Source organism: Ambystoma mexicanum, chromosome 4q (assembly GCF_040938575.1).
Source record: "Ambystoma mexicanum isolate Mex_15411 chromosome 4q, UKY_AmexF1_1, whole genome shotgun sequence".
NCBI lineage: Eukaryota > Metazoa > Chordata > Amphibia > Caudata > Ambystomatidae > Ambystoma > Ambystoma mexicanum.
Window position 1 is genome coordinate 1,128,106,059 of NC_090928.1, and position 17,743 is coordinate 1,128,123,801.

The window sequence follows — 17,743 nt, forward strand, 5'->3', positions numbered from 1 at the left end:
ACCCTCCCGGGTGAACGGCAGAGTTGGGGAGAGAATGTCAAGCCTGTGGTATTAACCTTGACTCGTGAATTAAAAACTGCAACGACAAGAAAGAAATGCACACAGCCGGTGAGTTGGCAAGCAGCATGAAAGACTAGTAAGTGTTAAGGAAAGATTGAGGTTGCAACAGTATATCACACAATTGAAGGCTCCCCGCGTGTGGATGAGACGCAAAGGAAGGTAGACCTGTGATGAACTTTGAATTACAGATAGCTGTGAAACCAGCGATACTGAGTAGCGGAGTTGTTTGGCAAAAGGAAGTAGCCATCTTGAAAGTCTGTGTGGAAGGTGAAATGTTTTTGTTATGAAGCGGTAAAGTGAATGAACTATAAAAGCAAAGTGATCAAAATTGACCTTGGGAAAAGGAGCTGAGTAAAAGGGTGAACGTTGAACGTTTGTGCTTGTGACATCGAACTACCCAGACCAAGAAACACTGGGGCAAATAACACAAGAATGTGAGCTGAAGGTGGAAGTGATCCTGCAGAGGTCTATAGTAAAAGTCACGCACATTTGAAAGTCTTTAACATCAGGAAAAGGTCCAAGCCCGACTGAGGGAGACCGGAAGTGTGATAAACTATGGGAAGGGAACCCCTAAAGGATGTGAATTAAGCTTGGGGAAGGAAATCCTTGCAAGTGTTGTCTTTGAAATGTCAGAGCCAGACTGAGGGAGATCTATGTGAATGTTTTGCTTTGAAAGGTCCAAGCCTGACTGAGGGAGACCTATATTAACCTTATTTCTTTGAAAGGTCTTTGCCCGACTGAGGGAGACCGGCATGAACTTTTTGTTGAACTGTGTTTTGAAAGCTGGAAAGTGAGACTTTAATGTGGCAGGCCAGGCGGGCCTTGATCCATGTTTTTGTTTTGAGAACCTGAGCCAGAGTGGGTCAGCCTGCTTGCAGGGACCGCCTTACTCTGTGCTGTCTATCGTAGGGAGGAGAGCTGACTCAGCCACACTTATTCTTTATATTCTAACACTGATTTTCCTTTGCATACATATTACCCATTACACACTTTTTGTACACGAGATAGGACAGGCATTAGGTTTTGTTAGTGTAGGCCATTTTGATTTACTGACTCAACTAGGACCGTTTTATCTATTATTTGATGTTCAACAGCCACCGGATATTCAGAAATTACGTTATGCCAACACAATCCACATTTTACGCATCACAATATACACAATTCCACTGTTCTCTCAGTCCAGATTACAAAAGCTCTGTGTCTTCATTTACCCTCAATCAGTAGCACAAGATTGCCAAATTCTCCTGACAAAGAAGGGCAAAGCCAGAATCCAACCTACCGACTACCGATTTTCATTCATTTAACTTTTCAGTGTTAGTCAAACTTAGTAAGAAAATAATATCATGTAGCTTTCTGGACTCGCGTTAATTAGTCAGTCATATCATAGTCATTACCTGTGCGAGAGAGCCGGCTGCATGAGATGCTTCTGAAGGAAGAGTTGGCAAAATAACCAAGGCCTTTTCTAGAATCCGCCTAACAGTTGTTTTTCCTCCACCGGACGGTCCCACGAGCATTACACCATGACGAGCCTGGAGGAACATTTGGAACACACGGTTACTCTTCATTTAGGAGAGAGATATTAATGTTACCAAACTTCATCCTGCCTTTCCCCTACAATGCTGTCTAAGTATACATGCTGTACTGCGATTGTATTATCCTGCAACTTCATATGTATACTTCTGTAAGGATACTCCCCTTGTCTATGGGCCAAAGTAGTAATTGTGAAATTATATAATTATATACAAACATACATACATATATACAGTGACAGTGTCAGTAGTCTGACCCTGTCAGGAGGGGATGGGGACCATTCTCAGCCTGGAGTGGGAAGCCAACCAGGGTGGAAACCAGAACCAGTTCTATCCCAGAGGGGGAAAGTAGCAGTTTGGGGGGCCCCAGTTGCTATCCTTTAAGTGCCTATATGTGTATGGGCAGTATCACTGTTGATCATCCCATACCTGTTGTAAAAGATGCTGGCCAGTCTCTTTCTCAATCTTACATAGAACAACATGCATCAGCCGCCCTGTTGGATCAACTGTAATAAGGCAGCCCACCAGACCCTTCAGTGAGAAGCCTCCCACCAGTATATCCCCAGCGGCACCAGAGAGAGAGAGAGAACGCGCTGTGACGCGGCAGATAAGCTAATGAGAGGAGTCACTGATCACTAAGTGCCGCCTGCCGACATGAACTCACGTATTTGCACCGTGGCTGCCGGTTGGCAGGCTTATATGAACTTTTGTATTTTACAAAGCAAACCACTTTAGCCCAGTAGCGGCTCCTTGACACAGACTTGGACATTGTTCCCCATGTGATGCTATTGCAAATAGCTGGTGGGCTGTGCTGAAGGTATCAGTGATAGACACGGGACGCCGAAAAGCTGAATGTGACTTTCCGGATGTCTAAGATCTCTAAATATATCATTGAATGAGTTTCTGCACAAAATCCTCCTAACCATTACGTCAGTAATGGCGACTCATATCTTGAACACAGCCACCAGCTGACCCCATCATAGAGTTGAAAAACAATACCAACAGAATTGGTTAATCATATTTCAGCCCTTAACAGTGAAATGCCTAAGGGAAGCACCTCATTAACCTTACCAGAAGTCATCAATCCATGCAACATCACATATGCCCTCTTGGCCTTGAGAAAGACCATGAAGGTCGAAATGTGTTTTGTCCGAGAAAACTAGAATAACAACTTGAACAAACATCTGGTTCTGCGTGACTGCTCTATTGTAAACACCACCATACAGGTTTATGCAAAAGGCTCAACCCTCCTGAAGGAAGCACAAGGCTGAGAGAAGAAGGCCGGAATCAGACCAATAATTAAGGGCACATACTGTTGCTAGAAAGCCAGAGACCTTCAACCTAAATCTACAGTTCCACGCGGACTGCCGCAAGTTATTCCACACAGAGTAGAAGGCACCTAGAGGGGTGAACCAGAGCAAGGTCTTACACAGTGGGAATATAAACCAAGTCAAGTCCAACACCCAGGAAAGAAGCTTGTAAAGCGTGCATGGACTTGCATGGGGGGAACCGGAGGTTGCCCTTTTCTCTATGAGGAATTCTTGAGGAAACTACGTATTGAAACTGTAATAGGAAACTAGGTCTGAGGAAGAGAAAAAGAAGATTTCTAATTTCTAAGAACTTTTGTTCGATCCATTGGAACTGTGAAAATGACAGAGAACCTGGTACACCGAGAGCGGCAAGTCCCAGAGACATTGCATAGGAGGTCGTCCACCAGCCAACAGCAAGCAGAAACATTATTTGAATTTCTTTTTTCTTTCATAGTGGTAGGGCCAGGTAGATAGTTTAGGTTTGGACAGAGGACAGAATCAGTTTCTGTATGACATGCTGACGAGCACATTTGGGTTGACATAGGGACTCTCTCCTATAGCGATACAGCCAGGTGAGGGACTTTCTTTTCACTTTAATAAAACCCAAGTGTTTTTTAAACATGTCCAGTTGTTCGCGTCCTCTCTCTGATCCACGTATGGCACAACATACTCACTGATGCATTCCCCTTCCTGCTCGAGCAGCTGGTCACCTATTGATTTCATTTTAAAATATGTTTTCGTTTTTTGTGTTTACAAATGAATATTCATAACACCAGAAAAAAATAAAGATAAAAGCAAAAAGTGTTTTGCAATTGACCTCACGTAATTGCAGAAAACTAAAACATACAATACACTTCTGTCTTTGGTCGGTGCATTGCAATGAGTTGAAACTTGACTGGCTGGAAGGTCTTGTCCTCTCTCAGGAACATGACTCCCCAACACTTGGCTAAGGAGGTACCAGACTTTCTCTGGGGATGAAAATGGGCTCATCAACATCCACCTTCTGAACGAGCTGTGACCAACAAAAACCCAAGAGACAGCTTTCCCAATTCCCAAGAAACCACAAGTGTGTTCTCCCAGCCACCATGAAGGCACTGCTGGAACCTGGGACTACCCTGCTCTCATGTCAGTCCTCCACATAATCAATGGTAGTGTAACCACCGCCCTCGACCCCACCTAAAAAACTTAAGACTACAGAAGAGAAAATGTGAAACAGCTTGGAACCGACATCCGACCGCTGAAAATAAAACTAACCTAATTAACATCTCCTCGCAATACAAAAGAGACATCATCCTAGCCAAACAAGAAACCTATAATAATAGGATCTCCCAATCCAACTCCAGCATGAAGGAGCTATTCTCCATCCTAAAGGAATTGGAAACTCCTATCACAGTACAGGATGACTCCATCAAAGACAAAACTTGGTGCACAGACATACAACTGGCACTAACCAACAAAGTATCTAACCTCCAAACAAAAATTGCCCTAAAGAAAGCCTCCCTGCCAACTCTACCTCTGATAGTCAAAACCCCCTCATCCAACAACCCAGAATCCACTCAATTCCGCTTCTCCAAGGTCTCAGTAATTGAGGTAGAGAAGACCATTTTGACTCTCAAACCTTCTAATTGCAAAGGCGACCAATGCCCCGCACAACTGATCAAGGATGCGGCTAGGGATTTAGCCCCCTTTATCACAAAACTTATCAATGCCTCCTTTACTACGGGCACCATCCCCCGCAACCTAAAGGAATCTTGGGTACTCCCCCTCCTAAAAAAGCAAACATTGGACCCCAACATTCCTACTAACTACAGGCCCATCACCACGGTTCCCTTCCTACTAAAAATATTAGACAAGGTAGCATACACCCAGATCCAGAACTTCCTTGAGATGAACCATCTCCTCGGCACCCGCCAATCCGGTTTCCGGCCGCAACACGGCACAGAGACTGCCCTTATCGACCTAAAAGCCCAAATAGATTCACTCAGAGACGAGGGAAAATTAGCTCTCCTCCTCCTTCTAGACCTCTCAGCCGCCTTCGATCTTGTGGACCATAAAGTCCTATGTAATCACTTGGACTCGGCTGCCCACTTCTCAGAGGAGGCTATAGTCTGGATTCAATCATTTCTTAGTGACAGGACTATGAGGGTGTTCTCCCCTGCAGCGGCAGCAGACCCTATCCCAATCACTTGCGGAGTGCCCCAGGGATCCTGCGTCTCGCCGACACTCTATAACATCTTCACCAAGCCACTCTTTGACGATCTTGATAATCTGGGTATCACCTACACTAACTATGCGGATGATACTCAGATTCTCTTACCACTTACTGGGGATTACGTCGAAGACCTGGCTCTGGTGAATAGAGTCTACAGCATCGTTCAGGCATGGATGGCCAACCATGGCCTATGCTTGAACGATGACAAAACAGAGCTCATCATCCTGGGCACGGCAGCCCGTATCTCCAAACTTAACCAAAACTACTCCGCCTTCATCATAGATGGCAACACTATCAAGGTCGCCAGAGAAGTAAAAACCCTAGGTTTTTACCTTGATGCGACACTATCTTTCACCAAACAGGTGAACTCATTGTCATCATCCACTGCCTATACATGCAAGTTAATACGAGCTGGGAAACCATTCCTCTCAGAGGACAGTTGTCTTATTCTAGCTAGAGCCCTCATCTTATCGAAATTAGATTATTGTAACGCCCTCTACATAGGGACTACCAAACAAATCATCCACAGAATCCAAGTACTCCAAAACAATGCACTTAGAGCGGCCTTAAGTATCCCCAGAAGTGCACACATTTCAGAAATAAGTCGAAGACACAAATGGCTTTCCACCCAAGAAAAAATCAACCTTAAATCTGCGTCCCTTATCCACAAATGCCTAAACAACAAAGCTCCCCGATACCTCTCAGAACGCTTCAACAGGAAAAATCCAACGAGACTCACAAGGACAGCCAGCCCCAACTGCCTCCTAGTGCCCAGATTCAAACTAGCCACCATTGGAGGTTCCAGCTTCCCAGTTAAGGCAGCACAGTTATGGAACTCCCTACCCCTTGCACTCAGATCTGACCAAACCTTCAATAACTTCAGAAAGAACACCATAAAATGGCTTATTGAGAATGCGACATAGCGTATGTCACTTTATACGTAACGTCTTCTTATTATGTTTGTACCAACCTGCTTTTACTGTTTGATCGCCATAGATTTGACTGTTTAGCTACGCCTTATCTGCACTTGCACTTGCCCTACCCTGCAGACTCGAAATGTCCACTATGCCTGTAACCTGTAACGTTAACTAATCTGTAACCTGTAAACGTTAACTAAGCTGTAAACCTCCTTGTTCTCTTGCGCCCTGTTACCCTAGGGTCTGGTGCGCACAATAAATAAATAAACAAACAAACAAACAAACAAACAAAGAAGATACCAGACAAAGCCACCAAAGTTACAATGAATCTGTGGTTCGAGAGCAATCTGCATGCATTAAAAGGTAAAGGCTGGACGTAACCAAGACACTGGGGAAAGATGCAACACAAACTAGCCCTGCTCAACACACATGATGATTACTAGCACAGCCGAAGATCAGATGCCAACAACTCCACCCAAGAGCTATTACAGATTTAGAGGGAACTTTCCCTATCCTCTTCATCACAAATGCTAATTAAAATCCTGAGGCACCCTCATGGCTCAATTTCTTAACAAAATAGACACTTGTTATACAGTCTTATTGGCATCTCTGGTGAAATATACAATACAATAAAATGCAACCAAAACCCTGGAAGACTCCTCAACCACACCCAGAAAAGCATACTTAAAGAGCGAGCATCCCAACAGCCAACAAACTCTATTCATTCACCCATCAAAATATTTCCAATCCTCAACCGCTTGCCAGAAAAATGATTAGTGTTCTTCACAGTACTAAATAAACCCAAGAAAACATTCACCACCATCTGAAAAGTTTCACAGAAAGTCCAACCTGGGTTTGCCTGAACTGTGACCGCCAATCCCCACTTTCATGAAGATATCATTTGCCACTGGAGCGATTCCGCAAAACCTTAAATACACCATTGTGACCCTCTGCTGAAAATCATTATGCACACTATGACATTCTCTACAAATATCACGCTATATGTGGACTATAGGGTGTAGCCAACATCATCTACACAGTGGGCACATCTCTGGAACCGAACAGCATCCGAAAAGATTTCCCAGTGTGGCTCCCTTCCATGCGAGGAACGGTAGGTGTCCAGTCATATCATGTACGTCACGTCATTGTCCTCTGAGGAACGGTAGGTGTCCAGTCATATCATGTACGTCACGTCATTGTCCTCTGGGGAACGGGAGGTGTCCAGTCATATCATGTACATCACGTCATCGTCCTCTGAGGAACGGTAGGTGTCCAGTCATATCATGTACGTCACGTCACTGTCCTCTGAGGAACGGTAGGTATTCAGTCATATCATGTATGTCATTGTCCTCTGAGGAACGGTAGGTATTCAGTCATATCATGTACGCCACGTCATTGTCCTCTGAGGAACGGTAGGTGTCCAGTCATATCATGTACGTCACGTCATTGTCCTCTGAGGAACGGGAGGTGTCCAGTCATATCATGTACATCACGTCATCGTCCTCTGAGGAACGGTAGGTGTCCAGTCATATCATGTACGTCACGTCATTGTCCTCTGAGGAACGGTAGGTATTCAGTCATATCATGTACATCACGTCATCGTCCTCTGAGGAACGGTAGGTATTCAGTCATATCATGTAAGTCATGTCATTGTCCTCTGAGGAACGGTAGGTATTCAATCACACCATGTACGTCACGTCATTGTCCTCTGAGGAACGGTAGGTATTCAGTCATATCATATAAGTCATGTCATTGTCCTCTGAGGAACGGTAGGTATCCAGTCATATCATGTATGTGATGTCATTGTCCTCTGAGGAACGTCATGCACGTCACGTCATTGTCCTCTGAGGAATGGTAGGTGTCCAGTCATATCATGTATGTCATTGTCCTCTGAGGAACGGTAGGTATTCAGTCATATCATGTATGTCATTGTTCTCTGAGGAACGGTAGGTATTCAGTCATATCATGTATGTCATTGTCCTCTGAGGAACGGTAGGTATTCAGTCATATCATGTATGTCATTGTCCTCTGAGGAACGGTAGGTGTCCAGTCATATCATGTATATCACGTCATTGTCCTCTGAGGAACGGTAGGTATCCAGTCATATCATGTATGTGATGTCATTGTCCTCTGAGGAACGTCATGCACATCACGTCATTGTCCTCTGAGGAACAATAGGTGTCCAATCATATCATGTACGTCACGTCATTGTCCTCTGAGGAACGGTAGGTATTCAGTCATATCATGTATGTCATTGTCCTCTGAGGAACGGTAGGTATTCAGTCATATCATATAAGTCATGTCATTGTCCTCTGAGGAACGGTAGGTATTCAGTCATATCATGTACATCACGTCATTGTCCTCTGAGGAACGGTAGGTATCCAGTCATATCATGTATGTCATTTTCCTCTGAGGAACGGTAGGTATTCAGTCATATCATGTATGTCACGTCATTGTCCTCTGAGGAACGGTAGGTATTCAGTCATATCATGTATGTCATTGTCCTCTGAGGAACAGTAGGTATTCAGTCATATCATGTACATCACGTCATCGTCCTCTGAGGAACGGTAGGTATTCAATCATATCATATAAGTCATGTCATTGTCCTCTGAGGAACGGTAGGTATTCAGTCATATCATGTACGTCACGTCATTGTCCTCTGAGGAACGGTAGGTATTCAGTCATATCATGTATGTCATCGTCCTCTGAGGAACGGTAGGTATTCAGTCATATCATGTACGTCACGTCATTGTCCTCTGAGGAACGGTAGGTATCCAGTCATATCATGTACGTCACGTCATTGTCCTCTGAGGAACGGTAGGTATCCAGTCATATCATGTATGTCACGTCATTGTCCTCTTAGGAACGGTAGGTATCCAGTCATATCATGTATGTCATTGTCCTCAGAGGAACGGTAGGTATTCAGTCGTATCATGTACGTCACGTCATTGTCCTCTGAGGAACGGTAGGTATTCAGTCATATCATGTATGTCATTGTCCTCTGAGGAACGGTAGGTATTCAGTCATATCATGTACGTCACGTCATTGTCCTCTGAGGAACGGTAGGTATCCAGTCATATCATGTATGTCATTGTCCTCTGAGGAACGGTAGGTATTCAGTCATATTATGTACGTCACGTCATTGTCCTCTGAGGAACGGTAGGTATTCAGTCATATCATGTATGTCATTGTCCTCTGAGGAACGGTAGGTATTCAGTCATATCATATAAGTCATGTCATTGTCCTCTGAGGAACGGTAGGTGTCCAGTCATATCATGTACGTCACGTCATTGTCCTCTGAGGAACGGTAGGTATTCAGTCATATCATGTATGTCATTGTCCTCTGAGGAACGGTAGGTATTCAGTCATATCATGTACATCACGTCATCGTCCTCTGAGGAACGGTAGGTATTCAGTCATATCATATAAGTCATGTCATTGTCCGCTGAGGAACGGTAGGTATTCAGTCATATCATGTACGTCACGTCATTGTCCTCTGAGGAACGGTAGGTATCCAGTCATATCATGTATGTCATTGTCCTCTGAGGAACGGTAGGTATTCAGTCATATCATGTACGTCACGTCATTGTCCTCTGAGGAACGATAGGTGTCCAATCATATCATGTACGTCACGTCATCGTCCTCTGAGGAACGGTAGGTATGTCATTGTCCTCTGAGGAACGGTAGGTATTCAGTCATATCATGTGCGTCACGTCATTGTCCTATGAGGAATGATAGGTGTCCAATCATATCATGTACGTCACGTCATCGTCCTCTGAGGAACGGTAGGTATTCAGTCATATCATGTATGTCATTGTCCTCCGTTGTAGGTATTCAGTCATATCATGTATGTCATTGTCCTCTGAGGAACGGTAGGTATTCAGTCATATCATGTACGTCACGTCATCGTCCTCTGAGGAACGGTAGGTATCCAGTCATATCATGTATGTGATGTCATTGTCCTCTGAGGAACGTCATGCACGTCACGTCATTGTCCTCTGAGGAACAGTAGGTGTCCAGGCATATCATGTACGTCACGTCATTGTCCTCTGAGGAACAGTAGGTATTCAGTCATATCATGTATGTCATTGTCCTCTGAGGAAGGGTAGGTATTCAGTCATATCATGTACATCACATCATCGTCCTCTGAGGAACGGTAGGTATTCAGTCATATCATATAAGTCATGTCATTGTCCTCTGAGGAACGGTAGGTATCCAGTCATATCATGTATGTGATGTCATTGTCCTCTGAGGAACGTCATGCACGTCACGTCATTGTCCTCTGAGGAATGGTAGGTGTCCAGTCATATCATGTATGTCATTGTCCTCTGAGGAACGGTAGGTATTCAGTCATATCATGTATGTCATTGTCCTCTGAGGAACGGTAGGTATTCAGTCATATCATGTATGTCATTGTCCTCTGAGGAACGGTAGGTATCCAGTCATATCATGTATATCACGTCATTGTCCTCTGAGGAACGGTAGGTATCCAGTCATATCATGTATGTGATGTCATTGTCCTCTGAGGAACGTCATGCACATCACGTCATTGTCCTCTGAGGAACGGTAGGTGTCCAGTCATATCATGCACGTCACGAAATTGTCCTCTGAGGAACGGTAGGTGTCCAGTAATATCATGTGCGTCACGTCATTGTCCTATGAGGAACGATAGGTGTCCAATCATATCATGTACGTCATGTCATTGTCCTCTGAGGAACGGTAGGTATTCAGTCATATCATGTACATCACGTCATTGTCCTCTGAGGGACGGTAGGTATCCAGTCATATCATGTATGTCATTTTCCTCTGAGGAACGGTAGGTATTCAGTCATATCATGTATGTCATTGTCCTCTGAGGAACGGTAGGTATCCAGTCATATCATGTATGTCATTTTCCTCTGAGGAACGGTAGGTATTCAGTCATATCATGTACATCACGTCATTGTTCTCTGAGGAACGGTAGGTATCCAGTCATATCATGTATGTCATTGTCCTCTGAGGAACGGTAGGTATTCAGTCATATCATGTATGTATTGTCCTCTGAGGAACGGTAGGTATTCAGTCATATCATGTATGTCATTGTCCTCTGAGGAACGGTAGGTATTCAGTCATATCATGTATGTCATTGTCCTCTGAGGAACGGTAGGTATTCAGTCATATCATGTACGTCACGTCATTGTCCTCTGAGGAACGGTAGGTATTCAGTCATATCATTTATGTCATTGTCCTCTGAGGAACGGTAGGTATTCAGTCATATCATGTACATCACGTCATCGTCCTCTGAGGAACCGTAGGTATTCAGTCATATCATATAAGTCATGTCATTGTCCTCTGAGGAACGGTAGGTATTCAGTCATATCATGTACATCACGTCATTGTCCTCTGAGGAACGGTAGGTGTCCAGTCATATCATGTGCGTCACGTCATTGTCCTATGAGGAACGATAGGTGTCCAATCATATCATGTACGTCACGTCATCGTCCTCTGAGGAACGGTAGGTATTCAGTCATATCATGTATGTCATTGTCCTCTGAGGAACGGTAGGTATTCAGTCATATCATGTACATCACGTCATCGTCCTCTGAGGAACGGTAGGTATTCAGTCATATCATATAAGTCATGTCATTGTCCTCTGAGGAACGGTAGGTATTCAGTCATATCATGTACATCACGTCATTGTCCTCTGAGGAACGGTAGGTATCCAGTCATATCATGTATGTCATTTTCCTCTGAGGAACGGTAGGTATCCAGTCATATCATGTATGTCATTTTCCTCTGAGGAACGGTAGGTATCCAGTCATATCATGTTTGTCATTTTCCTCTGAGGAACGGTAGGTATTCAGTCATATAATGTACATCACGTCATTGTCCTCTGAGGAACGGTAGGTATCCAGTCATATCATGTATGTCATTGTCCTCTGAGGAACGGTAGGTATTCAGTCATATCATGTATGTCATTGTCCTCTGAGGAACGGTAGGTATTCAGTCATATCATTTATGTCATTGTCCTCTGAGGAACGGTAGGTATTCAGTCATATCATGTACGTCACGCCATCGCCCTCTGAGGAACGGTAGGTATTCAGTCATATCATATAAGTCATGTCATTGTCCTCTGAGGAACGGTAGGTATTCAGTCATATCATGTACATCACGTCATTGTCCTCTGAGGAACGGTAGGTATCCAGTCATATCATGTATGTCACGTCATTGTCCTCTGAGGAACGGTAGGTATTCAGTCATATCATGTATGTCATTGTCCTCTGAGGAACGGTAGGTATTCAGTCATATCATGTACATCACGTCATCGTCCTCTGAGGAACGGTAGGTATTCAGTCATATCATATAAGTCATGTCATTGTCCTCTGAGGAACGGTAGGTATTCAGTCATATCATGTACGTCACGTCATTATCCTCTGAGGAACGGTAGGTATTCAGTCATATCATGTATGTCATCCTCCTCTGAGGAACGGTAGGTATTCAGTCATATCATGTACATCACGTCATTGTTCTCTGAGGAACGGTAGGTATCCAGTCATATCATGTATGTCATTGTCCTCTGAGGAACGGTAGGTATTCAGTCATATCATGTATGTCATTGTCCTCTGAGGAACGGTAGGTATTCAGTCATATCATGTATGTCATTGTTCTCTGAGGAACGGTAGGTATTCAGTCATATCATGTATGTCATTGTCCTCTGAGGAACGGTAGGTATTCAGTCATATCATGTATGTCATTGTCCTCTGAGGAACGGTAGGTATTCAGTCATATCATTTATGTCATTGTCCTCTGAGGAACGGTAGGTATTCAGTCATATCATGTACGTCACGTCATCGTCCTCTGAGGAACGGTAGGTATTCAGTCATATCATATAAGTCATGTCATTGTCCTCTGAGGAACGGTAGGTATTCAGTCATATCATGTACATCACGTCATTGTCCTCTGAGGAACGGTAGGTGTCCAATCATATCATGTACGTCACGTCATCGTCCTCTGAGGAACGGTAGGTATTCAGTCATATCATGTATGTCATTGTCCTCTGAGGAACGGTAGGTATTCAGTCATATCATGTACATCACGTCATCGTCCTCTGAGGAACGGTAGGTATTCAGTCATATCATATAAGTCATGTCATTGTCCTCTGAGGAACGGTAGGTATCCAGTCATATCATGTATGTCACTTTCCTCTGAGGAACGGTAGGTATTCAGTCATATCATGTATGTCATTGTCCTCTGAGGAACGGTAGGTATCCAGTCATATCATGTATGTCATTTTCCTCTGAGGAACGGTAGGTATCCAGTCATATCATGTATGTCATTTTCCTCTGAGGAACGGTAGGTATTCAGTCATATAATGTACATCACGTCATTGTCCTCTGAGGAACGGTAGGTATCCAGTCATATCATGAATGTCACGTCATTGTCCTCTGAGGAACGGTAGGTATTCAGTCATATCATGTACGTCACGTCATTGTCCTCTGAGGAACGGTAGGTATTCAGTCATATCATGTATGTCATTGTCCTCTGAGGAACGGTAGGTATTTAGTCATATCATGTACGTCACGTCATTGTCCTCTGAGGAACGGTGGGTATCCAGTCATATCATGTATGTCATTGTCCTCTGAGGAACGGTAGGTATTCAGTCATATCATGTACGTCACGTTATCGTCCTCTGAGGAACGGTAGGTATTCAGTCATATCATATAAGTCATGTCATTGTCCTCTGAGGAACGGTAGGTATTCAGTCATATCATGTACGTCACGTCATTGTCCTCTGAGGAACGGTAGGTATCCAGTCATATCATGTCTGTCACGTCATTGTCCTCTGAGGAACGGTAGGTATTCAGTCATATCATGTATGTCATTGTCCTCTGAGGAATGGTAGGTATTCAGTCATATCATGTACATCACGTCATCGTCCTCTGAGGAACGGTAGGTATTCAGTCATATCATATAAGTCATGTCATTGTCCTCTGAGGAACGGTAGGTTTTCCGTCATATCATGTATGTCATTGTCCTCTGAGGAACGGTAGGTATTCAGTCATATCATGTACATCACGTCATCGTCCTCTGAGGAACGGTAGGTATCCAGTCATATCATGTATGTCACGTCATTGTCCTCTGAGGAACGGTAGGTATTCAGTCATATCATGTATGTCATTGTCCTCTGAGGAACGGTAGGTATTAAGTCATATCATGTACATCACGTCATCGTCCTCTGAGGAACGGTAGGTATTCAGTCATATCATATAAGTCATGTCATTGTCCTCTGAGGAACGGTAGGTATTCAGTCATATCATGTACGTCACGTCATTATCCTCTGAGGAACGGTAGGTATTCAGTCATATCATATAAGTCATGTCATTGTCCTCTGAGGAACGGTAGGTATTCAGTCATATCATGTACGTCACGTCATTGTCCTCTGAGGAACGGTAGGTATTCAGTCATATCATGTATGTCATTGTCCTATGAGGAACGGTAGGTATTCAGTCATATCATGTACGTCACGTCATTATCCTCTGAGGAACGGTAGGTATTCAGTCATATCATGTATGTCATCCTCCTCTGAGGAACGGTAGGTATTCAGTCATATCATGTACGTCACATCATCGTCCTCTGAGGAACGGTAGGTATTCAGTCATATCATATAAGTCATGTCATTGTCCTCTGAGGAACGGTAGGTATTCAGTCATATCATGTACGTCACGTCATTGTCCTCTGAGGAACGGTAGGTATTTAGTCATATCATGTACGTCACGTCATTGTCCTCTGAGGAACGGTAGGTATCCAGTCATATCATGTATGTCATTGTCCTCTGAGGAACGGTAGGTATTCAGTCATATCATATAAGTCATGTCATTGTCCTCTGAGGAACGGTAGGTATTCAGTCATATCATATAAGTCATGTCATTGTCCTCTGAGGAACGGTAGGTTTTCAGTCATATCATGTATGTCATTGTCCTCTGAGGAACGGTAGGTATCCAGTCATATCATGTATGTCATTGTCCTCTGAGGAACGGTAGGTATTCAGTCATATCATGTATGTCATTGTCCTCTGAGGAACGGTAGGTATTCAGTCATATCATGTACATCACGTCATCGTCCTCTGAGGAACGGTAGGTATTCAGTCATATCATATAAGTCATGTCATTGTCCTCTGAGGAACGGTAGGTATTCAGTCATATCATGTACATCACGTCATCGTCCTCTGAGGAACGGTAGGTATTCAGTCATATCATATAAGTCATGTCATTGTCCTCTGAGGAACGGTAGGTATTCAGTCATATCATGTACGTCACGTCATTGTCCTCTGAGGAACGGTAAGTATCCAGTCATATCATGTATGTCATTGTCCTCTGAGGCACGGTAAGTATCCAGTCATATCATGTATGCGATGTCATTGTCCTCTGAGGAACGTAATGCACGTCACGTCATTGTCCTCTGAGGAACGGTAGGTCACGTCATTGTCCTCTGAGGAACGGTAGGTCACGTCATTGTCCTCTGAGGAACGGTAGGTATCCAGTTATATCATGTACGTCATGTCATTGTCATTTGTACAGCGCCTTTCACCATTAGTATAGTCCCAACGCACTGTAGGTTGAATGCCCTCAGGGGACAAAAGTCAATTTATTGGAAATTCGTCCGAGAGTTGCAGAATGTGTTTGCACATTTTAGCCAATAGAAGGTAAAAAAATAGAGTGGAAAAAAGAGCGTTTTTTAAACATTTCGTTTGAAAGAAATGTGTACTATTGTGATCAGCAACGATAATATGACTGGATACAAGTAGAGGCGTTCGGTGTGGTGGTTCGGGTAAAGAAAGGGCTGTGGAGGCGGCTCGGGGTTGTGTAAAGCTGCAGGATAGGGGCGGGGAGGGAAGGAGTAGTAAGGAGATTTCGGGTGTGTCCCCCGCCCCGTAAAGAAAAAAAAGATGTAATACATTAGACACATTTAATAATATGTGTGGAACATGAGATTGTATGTAGTGTCTGTATTGTTATGGCACAAAAATCCACTAGATGGCGGAACATGACAGAGAAAAAATACGATACGATATTATTTACAATGAAAACGTCTGACGGTTATTTTTCCAAACGTAACCGATGTTCAGTTATTTATGTAAAACGTTGTTTTTGCAGCGATTTCATGACCTAGGACCGTGAGGAACAAACACATCCTATTGAAAGTAAGAAGGAACTCCTTGATTACAGGAGCCTTTGATCCCCTTGACCACAATCTCCTCAGCTGTTCCTGCAGGCGCAGCTGGGACTGGGCCTATGGCACTGATCCATAGCTCTCAACCATTTGTCTCGCAAAGGCGGGTGAAATCACCCGATTTTCTTTTTGGCGGGTGAGACGCCCATTGGAATGAATGGGCGTGCAGGAGGCTTGGCGGGTGAGTCAGCCCTTTGCAAGGCGGTGACACCCGCCAAAAGCGGGTGAGTTGAGAGCTATGACTGAGATGTTTTACGTCCTGACCAGTGGTCAAAATGAGCGGGAGCGGTCGGGAGCAGTGCTCCTCTACTTTTTTAAATTACCTTTTACAGCTCCTATACTTTTATTTTAAAAAGAAACCGTTCCGGAATGGTTTCGTTTTAAAATGAAAGTGTAGGAAGAAGTTGAAACGTGCACTTTCAGTGCACTGCACTGAACCTTCCCTTAAACAGCAGGTGCAAGTGTCTGGGTGTGTGTATTGTGTGTGGGAGGGGGCGCAGTGATGTGGTTTGTGGGGAGAAGGCAGGCCAGCAGGTAACATAGTTCCACTACTTCTTTTCATACACTTCGACCACTGGTCCTGACACACTCAGCAACACCCTCCTCGCGCAAACACCACCTTTGGTGTCCGTCAAGGAGCTGGACAATCCTTGATCCTGTTCAACACATGGGGTCTCCCTTCTCAAGCATCACTGAACCCTACAACATGTATCGTATGGATATGTATCCGCCTTTATCTGAATGGTACCACATGTGCTCAGAGGATGCTGAGCCGTACATACACCCCCAAGAAAGACTCCGATGATTGTCACGTGGCCAATGTACATACAAGACCGGGTGCACCAAAGCAAACGCTGCCTCAACCTCTTGAAAACAGAGATCTTCCTCCTCAGTCCAACAGATGTCATGTACCTCTCCTACTCACCAGCCTTCAAGCCAAGGACCTTGCAAGACACTGAAGAGAGAAAGTAATGTGCATGCGGGCACCAATAGACGCCAACGTGTTCTTTATGCCATAACATAGCTTGGTCACTAAGGGCATTCCAGCGACTATGCCAAGAATCGGAACTATTGATTGTGCCCTGCATAACCGCTTTGCTATTTGCAGGTGGTCCCTTTATGACTGCGCTATTCAAGCCACGTGGCTGCAAGGTTTTCGGGGAACACTGCCATTAACCCTTAGAAGGTTCCAAACTATGTTGCTCAAAGAATTTGTGGTTGGTGGAAGTCTGATCATATTACAACAACCCTAAACTTCTTTGGCTTGTTCTCGATGAGGAATCACTCCTATTTCAGGACTTTGGTCATTGTACACGAGGCTGTACGTGGACAGGCTCGGGTGTAACTCTCCAAGCTCTTCAAACCTTAGGGGTCAGGTTGGTCACTCGGAACCTCCTAACCATCTACTTTGCTAGGTTTGGGGGTGTCTCGCTTCACACTCCTGGCTCAACTTCATAGCTCTGTCTAATTACGCATAAGGGTGAAGTGTACACAACAATCGCCAAG

The 17,743-nt window shown here is 44.2% G+C and overlaps 1 protein-coding gene across 1 annotated transcript in view; it reads right to left on the reverse strand.

The window, feature by feature from the left end:
* The window catches only part of DNAH14 (dynein axonemal heavy chain 14), a 2,000,441-nt gene that overhangs the window by 1,120,008 nt on the left and 862,690 nt on the right, over positions 1-17,743 (reverse strand). The window contains exon 37 of the mRNA XM_069608705.1: positions 1,455-1,589. Coding sequence (XP_069464806.1) covers positions 1,455-1,589 — 135 coding nt within the window. The remainder of the gene's footprint in view (positions 1-1,454; positions 1,590-17,743) is intronic.